At 31.9% G+C, this 9,316-nt stretch overlaps 1 protein-coding gene across 5 annotated transcripts in view; it reads left to right on the plus strand.

Moving 5' to 3' along the window:
* Positions 1-8,914, plus strand: part of SNCA (synuclein alpha) — a 161,364-nt gene extending 152,450 nt beyond the window's left edge. For all 5 annotated transcript variants that reach the window (XM_082726565.1, XM_082726564.1, XM_082726566.1 and 2 more), the window contains exons 5-6: positions 5,611-5,694; positions 8,392-8,914. In XM_082726565.1, the coding sequence (XP_082582691.1) occupies positions 5,611-5,694; positions 8,392-8,424 (117 nt within the window). In that variant the 3' untranslated portion in view covers positions 8,425-8,914. The remainder of the gene's footprint in view (positions 1-5,610; positions 5,695-8,391) is intronic.
* The last annotated feature ends 402 nt before the right edge of the window (positions 8,915-9,316 follow it).

The raw sequence follows: 9,316 nt of genomic DNA on the forward strand, positions 1-9,316 counted from the left end.
GCCTACTTGTGATCTCTCTCTCTCTGTCAAATAAATTAATAAAATCTTTTAAAAAAAAAGGGAAGAGTATAAAACAATTGTAAAATATCTATGTGCTCAATATGGGAGCACCTAAATACGTAATGCAACCATTAACATGCATAAAAGGAGAGACTGGCAGTAATACAGTAGTAGTAGCATTCTTTAATACTCACTTTCATCAATGAATAGACCATCCAGCCAGAAAATCAACAAAGAAATAATCAGGGTTTTGAACAACAGATTAGACAATTGAATCTAATATATATACATATATGTATGTATATGTATACATATGTATACATATACATACATATATACATACATATATACACACATACATATATATATTTTATATATATATTTATATATATAAATAAATATACATATTTATAAATATACATATTTATTTATATATATATATAAAAGTCCATCTAAACAGAAAAAAACACATTATTTTCAAGTGCTGATGAAACATCCTCCAGGATAGCAGGATAGATCATATTTAGGCTACCAAACTGGTCCCAATAAATTCAAGAAGGATAAAATTATGTCATATATCTTTTCTGACTAAATGGTATGAAACTCGAAATCAATTATGAAAAAAAATCAGAAAAAAAACCATAAATACATTGAGGCTTAGAAAGCATGATACCAAAAAATGAATGGGTCTACCAAGACCAAAGAGGGAAAATAAAATAGAGACCAATGAAAATGAAGACACAGCAGTCCAAAACCTTTTGATACAACAAAAGGAATTTGAAGATCAATGTTTATGGGAATTAGGCCTACCTTAAGAAACTAGAAAAATCTGAAATAACCCATCTTGTATCTAAAGGGTCTAGAAAAAGAAGAACAGACAAAAAAAGAACTAGACAAAACTAGTAGAAAGAAAGGAATAATGAAGTTTATAGCATACATAAGTGAAATAGAGGCTAGACAAACCAATAGTAAAGATCAATGAAACAAAGATCTGGTTCATTGTAAAGATCAACAAAGTTAAAAAAAACAAAAACAAAAACAAACAAACAAACAAAGATGATAAACCTTTAGCCAGACTCAACAAGAAAAAAGAAAGAACTCAAATGAACTTAGAAGAGAAGGTGGAAAAATAATACCTCCACAGCAATACAAAAAACTAAAGGTGAATGTTATGAAAAATTATAGGACAAATTGAAAAACCTAAAAGAACTAGGTAAATTTCTAGTAAAATATCATTGTCTATAAGTGAATCAGGAAGAAACATAAAATTTGAACAGAGTGATTACTAGCAATGAAATTGAACCAGTATATAAAAATGCCCAACAAACAAAAGCTCAGGACAAGATGGCTATATAGGTGAATTCTACCAAACATTTAAAGAGTTAATGACTATTTTTCTTAAAGTATTCAGGAAGCAGGAGAAGGAGGAGGAGGAAAACTTCCAAGTTCATTCTATAAGGACAGCATGACCCTGATAATAAAACCAGACAAAGACAGTGCAAAACCAGCCAACCAACCAGCCAACCAAACAACTACAGTCCAATATCTCTGATGAACATAGATGTAAAATCTTCAATAAAATATTAGCAAACAGGGGCACCTGGCTGTCTCAGTTTGGTTAAGCATCTGTCTTCAGCTCAGGTCATGATCCGAGAGTCCTGGGATGGAGCCCTGTGTCAGGCTCATCATCATCAGGGAGTCTGCTTCTCCCTCTTTCTCTTACTCTTCCTCTCCCTCTGCTGGTTCTTTCTTTCTCTCTCTCTCTCTCTCTCTCTCACTCTCTCACTTGGTCTCTGTCTTTCTTAAATAAATAAATCTGTAATTTAAAAAAAAATTAACAAACAGAATTTGACAACACATTACAAAAATCACTCCCCACAATAAATTGAGATTTATTCCAGGGAAGAAAGACTAGTTCAATATTTGCAAATAAATCAGTATAATACATCATATTATCCAAAGAAAGGATAAAAACCATATGATTGTCTCAAAAAACCCTTAATCAAGTTAAGTTTAGAGGGAAGATAATTCCACGTAGTAAAGGCCATATGTGAAAATCCCTGAACTAACATCATATTCATGAAAAACTGACAGCTTTTCCCCTAAGATCAAAAACAAAACAAGGATGTCTATCCACCACTTCTATTCAGCATGATACTAGAAGTCCCAGTTGCAGCAATCAGACAAGAAAAATAAAATGCATAAAAATTGATAAGGAAGAAGTAAAACTTTCACAATTTGCAGATGACATGATACTATATATGGAAAATCCTAAAGACTCCATTAAAACAATAACAACAAAACCCAACTATTTGAACTGATAAAGGAATTCAAAAAATTTGCAGGATACAAAAATATATACAGAAAGTCATTGCATTTCTATACACTAATAACAAAGAAGCAGAAAGAGAAATTAAGAAAACAGTCCCATTTACAATTGCACTAAAAGGAATTAAGCACCTTGGAATAAACTTAAGGTGAAAGACCTGCACTCTAAAAACTGTAAAACATTGATGAAAGACATTGATGATGACACAAATACATGGAAAGATATTCATGCTCATAGAAGAACTGGTACTGTAAAACCGTACCAGAGCCCTCTACAGAGTCAATGCAATCCCTATCAAAATGCCAATGGCATTTGCCACAGAAATAAAACAAGGGATTTTTAAATTTGCAAGGAACAACAAAAGATCCCAAACAGCCAAAGCAATCTTGAGGAAGAACAAAGCTGAAGGTATCACCTTCCCAGATTTCAAGATATACTACAAAGCTGTAGTAATCAAAACAGTATGGTACTGGCACAAAAAAGGGCACATGGATAAATCAAAAAGAATAGAGAATCCAGAAATAAGCCTGTACTTATATGGTCAATTAATCTACAACAAAGGACGCAAGAATATACAATGGAGAAAAGACAGCCTCTTCAATAAATGGTGTTGGGAAAACTGGATAGCTACATGCAAAAGAATGAAACTGGACCACTTGCATATACCATACACAAAAATAAACTCAGAATGGATTAAAGACCTAAATGTGAGACCTGAAGCCATAAAACTCCTAGAAAAAAACATAGGCAATAATTTCCTTGACATTGGCCATAGAAACATTTTTTTAGATATGTCTCCTTAGGCAACAGACAGAAAAACATAAACTATTGAGACTACACCGAAATAAAAAGCTTCTGCACTATTACAAAAGCAACCTACTGAATGGGAGAAGATACTTGCAAATGATATATACAATAGGGGTTAATATCTAAAATATATAAAGAACTTATACAATATCAAAAAAAAAAAAAAGGCAGAGGACCTATGTAGACATCTTCCAAAGAAGACCTACAGATGGCCAACAGACACATGAAAAGATGTTCAACATCACTAATCAACAGGGAAATGTAAATCGAAACCATAAGTAGATATTTATTATCTGACACCTGTCAGAATGGCTCAAATAAAAAAGACAAAAAATAACAAGTATTGGTGAGGATGTGGAGAAAAAAGAAACCTTGTGCACTGTTAGTAGAAATGAAAATTAGTGCAACCAGTCTGAAAAACAGTATGGAGTTTCCTCAAAAAATTAAAAATAGAAATACCATATGACTCTGTAATTCCACTACTGGATATTGACTTAAAGAAAATAATAGTAATTTGAAAAGATACATGCACTCCTATGTTTATTTCAGCATTATTTACAATAGCCAATATATGGAAGCAATTTATGTGTCCATTGTAAAATGCATGTATAAAGAAAGTGTGGTGTATTTACACATACACTCAATGGAATATTACCCATAAAAAACAATGAAATCTTGCCATTTGCAACAACACTTCTAAGACCTAGAGAATCTAATGGTAAGTTAAATAAATCAGAGAAAGGCAAAACCAACGATTTCACTCATATGTGAAATCTAAGAATTAAGAGAAATGAACAAAGAGTCAGACTCTGAAATTCAGAGAACAGGTGGTTGCCATAAAGTGGGTGGGGGAATGGGTGAACTAAAGGGGATTAAGAGTATCAACATCCAGTTTTAAAATAAGTAGGTCATAGAGATGAAAAGTACATAGAGCACATAGTAAGATTATAATAACGTTTGGTGACAGATGGTGATTACACTCATGGTAAGCACTGAGTAATGTATAGAATTCTTGAATCATTATTTTGTACACCTGAAACTAATATAATGCTATATGTTAACTGTACTTAAATTTAAAAAATCTAGAATCTAGAGAAGCTAAGATTTGAACTCAAGTCTTGAGATGCTACAGACCTCATATCTAATCACTATACAAGAGAACCTATATTCTTGACTTGTGCTAAGAGGTGAAACACTATGGTTACAGTATATTTACTCCACATTTAGAAGTAAGGTATTTTGAGGACTGTTTGTATTTTATTTTGTTTATATATAACTTGGACTTTTTTGGTTTATGAAAAGGGAGTTGGGCAGGAGAAAATGATCTATAAACTTCTTAGCCCAGTTAATGTAGGCATGAGCTTTAGTTTGACTTTTTATATGGGCAACCATTTCTTTATCTTTCTGCCTACCAGTCACTTTCATGATGAAGACAAGAGGAGTGGTTATTTACACCAGGCATATTTTTAAACATAAGCTACATTGGCTGAGGGAGTATTTGATCTCTTTGAGTAAGTCCATTTTAGGCTCATATTGCCTCTCTGCTTATTCAATTTTCGGTGAACTCTACTGGAATAAATGCAAAGAAACAAAAGGCATTTAATGAAGGATACTAGTAAAGATATGAGTTCAAGTTGAGTTTTATGGTATCTTATTTTTAAGGAGAGAGATCTGGGAAATTTGTGAATCATGTATTTATATTCTCTCTCTCTCTCTCTATATATATATATAAATATAATATATAATAATATGTATTTATAGTTTTAATTTTAAAATTTCAGAAAATAAATTATTTGCCATCATTTAAATAATAAATTATAAAATATGTATGCCTTTACATTATAAATGGACATATAAGTTAACTTACAAAAAGTAAAACATAACTACCCAATAAAAAGTGCTTTTAACATTTTGTTGGATTTTCTTCAATCTTTTTAGCTTTACATCTGAATAACACATTGGTTATATCCATAATATATACAACTTTATATCTTTCTAAACATGCTATTATAAATAGGTTCTCATTTTGTTATATAATTTTCATGCTATAGTAAATACATATCTTCATAATAATATATTGAATAGATTAATTATAATTTTCTAATTTCATTTTCTATTGAACATTTAGGTTAACAATTTCTTTTACTGCTGTCACTGGTGCTGCGAAAAACATCTTTGGAAGATAGCTTTGGACTACTTCTTGGGTAGTAAATTACTTGGGCAAAAAAATTTGTATATTTTTAGTGTTAACAACACATAACATCACAATATTTCTGCAAAGGTACTATATAGTTTAGAAGGCCAGCAGTAGTTATAAGTAGTGCCACTTCTACAACATTCTTACCATTATTTTATATAAGATGTTTTTATGAGACTGACTCGTGTGAGTATATAAGATGTTTTTAAAATGTGCTTAATTTTTGAAAAAGTACAAACTGGTACCTCATCATATTCCTTTTGTGTTTCCCATTTAGAGTGAAGAAGGAGGCCCACAGGAAGGAATTCTGGAAGATATGCCAGTTGATCCTGACAATGAAGCATATGAAATGCCTTCTGAGGTAAAATTTTATATACCTTCAACTCTGAAAATAAACTTCAGGAGTTCAAGTTGAGTCTTTTTAATAAACAGTACCAAAAATCTGTCACTGTCAGATATTCCTTCCATTTGTCCTTACTGAAAGTGATTTACTCTCTAGAGGGACAAATTGGACAAATCCAGACTATATATTGTGCAGACAACTTGAAAGCCAATTTGTAAAACATTGTTTAAAAAAAAAAAAAAGGCACAACAGAGATATTCTGTGGTTCATACAATCTAACATATGTACTTAATGACCCTTTACAGAAAGTGTTTGCTGATCCCTGCATTAGAAAATTATTTTATTAAAAACCTTACTTTCTAAAATAAAATCCCCAAATGGAAAGTTGGAGAAATCAACTCAATACCTAAACTCATTATTATTTGCCATACATTTCCAGCAAGATATTTGCATGGTAAAATAAAAACTACCCAAATTTAAATTATTTATTTAATTAATTATTAATTAAATTATTAAATTATAATTTAAAAATTATAGAGTAGAAATATGATAAATGCACAGTTTGCAGTAACTGATGTACTCCAATCCAGCCTTTAGATGATTAATTTTAATTTGAAAATAAGTTTCTTTAATAGAAAATATTTCTTAAGGAAAATTTAAAAATACTTTTAGATGAATGAAGCTGACTTAAGAAGAAATAGAAATCTGAATAGACATATAATAAAGTAAAGAGACTGGATTATTGTTAAAAAAAAAAAAATCTACCCACAAAGAAAATTTTGTGGACCAGGCAACTTCACTGATGAATTCTGCCAAACATTTAAGGAATAATTAATAACTATTAACCACAATTAATACTAATTAATTTCTTTTCAAAAAAAAGAGGAAAGATTACTCCCCAACTATTTCCATGAGGATGATATTCCCTGATACCGGCACCAGACATCAAAAAGGAGATAATATCTTCAAAAAGAAGATATTATTCATTAAAAATTAAGTTAAGGGGCACCTGGGTGGCTCAGCAGGTTAAAGCCTCTGCCTTCAGCTATGGTCATGATCCCAGGGTCCTGGGATTGAGCCCGCATCGGACTCTCTGCTCGATGGGGGACCTGCTTCCTTTTCTCTCTCGGCCTGCCTCTCTGCCTACTTGTGATCTCTGTCTGTCAAATAAATAAATTAAATCTTTAAAAAAACTTAAGTTAAAATGTCTTCCAGTTAGGTTATATATTATTCTTTATAGCATCAGTTAAAGGCATATTGATAATCCCATTTATAGAAATTGAAATTAAATTGTTTCTTAGATTTTACCAAAATTTTTGAATCTTTTTATGCACAGCACAATATTAAATACTGTAGAAAATACCAGAAGATTAATTGATAGTGCCAGAACAAAAGTTTACATTCTAATAGGTTTGATAAAAATAAATACAAATGAAAATTTATTCCTTCATTTATTCATGATGATTCCTTTAAACATTATTGACTGTCTTCTATGTATCAGGCATCACAGAGGCAAAAATATTCAAGATACACAAAAAAGTATATGTTACAGGATCTGGTTAAAGTGATCAGGAGTTTTGGGGCGCCTGGGTGGCTCAGTGGTTTGGGCTGCTGCCTTTGGCTCGGGTCATGATCTCAGGGTCCTGGGATCGAGCCCCGCATCGGGCTCCCTGCTCTGCAGGAAGCCTGCTTCCCTCTCTCTCTCTCTCTCTGCCTGCCTCTCTGCCTACTTGTGATCTCTGTCTTTCAAATAAATAAATAAAATTTAAAAAAAAAAAAAAAAAGTGATCAGGAGTTTTATAGAAGAGTTAGTGTTGATCTGTGTGGGAGGGATGGGAGATATGATATGCCAAAATGGAAAGAAGACATTCTAGCACAAGGTAGTATCAGAAGCAAAGGCGCTGCATATCTAAACATACATAAGGCTATGCCTGAGGAACAGTGGATAATTAAAAGGATTTGTGGTTAGGGAACAAAGAGACTAGTGACAGATTAAGGCTGCAGAGATGGGTCAAAGACAAGTTACAGAATACTAGAAGAACCTTTCCATTTAAGTTTGTACTATATTCAGAAAGCAACTTTAATTATTGAAGGTACTTTTGTTCATTTTAAAACAGGATCCCAATTAGGGTTGTTTTTTAGGACTAATTTGACCACTTTAGTTAAGATCTTTAATATTTTTATTTATTTAATATTTTATTATGGATGCTATCCATATATTGTATGGAGAGAGGGGGATTTAGAATAAAAATAATAATTGAAGCCATAGATGAAGAAGATATTTTTTATTGAGAGAGCAAAGGGAGAGAAAATGTCTTTGTCTCCTTTTAAAAATTAGAGGATCTTAGCCCCGGAAGAGGGTTTTTAAATCACTGGATTTGGCTCTCAAAATGTAAAGCTGAGGAAATGGGAGCAAGATAGACCAACTAACTTGCCCTGCAGGACTAGAACATATGACTGTTAAATGTCATCTGGAAGTAAAATTCAGATACCTGAACTCTGAGCAGCCTAATTCACTTTTATATTTGACAGGAAGACAAAACTATTAAAAATGAAATTATATTGTGTATAACTGAATGGTTGCAGAGCTGTTATGAGTATAACCTTCGTTCAAAGTGATGAGCTATGTCCTGTGTTATTCACCCTAAATCCTTCATTACAGATGACTCAAACTAATAATACTGCATGTTTTCTTTCTGATTTTCTTCATATTAGGAAGGGTATCAAGACTATGAACCCGAAGCCTAAGAAATACTTTTGCTCCCAGTTTCTTGAGACCTACTGACAGATGTTCCATCCTGTACAAGTACTCAGTTCCAACATGCCCAGTCATGACGTTTTCTCACAGTTTTTACAGTGTATTTTAAACTCTTCCATCAGCAGTAATTGAAGTTATCTGTACCTGCCCCTACGCAGCATTTCAGTGCTTCCCTCTCACTGAAGTGATTATACGGTAGCAGGGTCCTTGTGTGCTATGTGGATATTGTGGCTTCAAATCTAAAATGTTAAATTAAAACACCTAAGTGACTACCACTTATTTCTAAATCTTCACTATTTTTTGTTGCTGTTATTGAGAAGTTGTGATTTACTATCATATATTATAAGATTTCTAGGTGTCTTTTAATGATTATTTCTGTTTTAAAATAATGATGTGTTGTGAAATTTGTTAATATATATAATACTTAAAAACATGTGAGCATGAAACTATGCACCTATAAATATTAACTATGAAATTTTACTGTTTTGTGATGTGTTTTATTAACTTGTGTTTATATATAAATGGTGAAAATTAAAATGTTATCTCATTACAAAAATATTTTTAATCCATTTCACTTTAATAATAAAATCATGCTTGTACACTACAAACTGAGAACTGACACAATTACAGTTCTTGACATCCATTTGAAGGAGAAGGAATTTTAGAAGAATTTAAACAGACAAGATGGAACGTTAACCCTTTACTCTAAATTCACTGAAGAAACACTACCCAAAGTATGTTCTGACATGTAGTGGTGTCTTAAGAGACTATACAGAAAAAAATGGGTTCCATGGAATAATAAAAATTGATTTTGACTATGTCTACTTCAAGTATTGATAAAACATATTAGCACATTAAGGCTCAGAGAGAATCCAGTTAACT

This window comes from Mustela nivalis (genome assembly GCF_964662115.1).
Source record: "Mustela nivalis genome assembly, chromosome: 4".
NCBI classification, from domain to species: Eukaryota; Metazoa; Chordata; class Mammalia; order Carnivora; family Mustelidae; genus Mustela; species Mustela nivalis.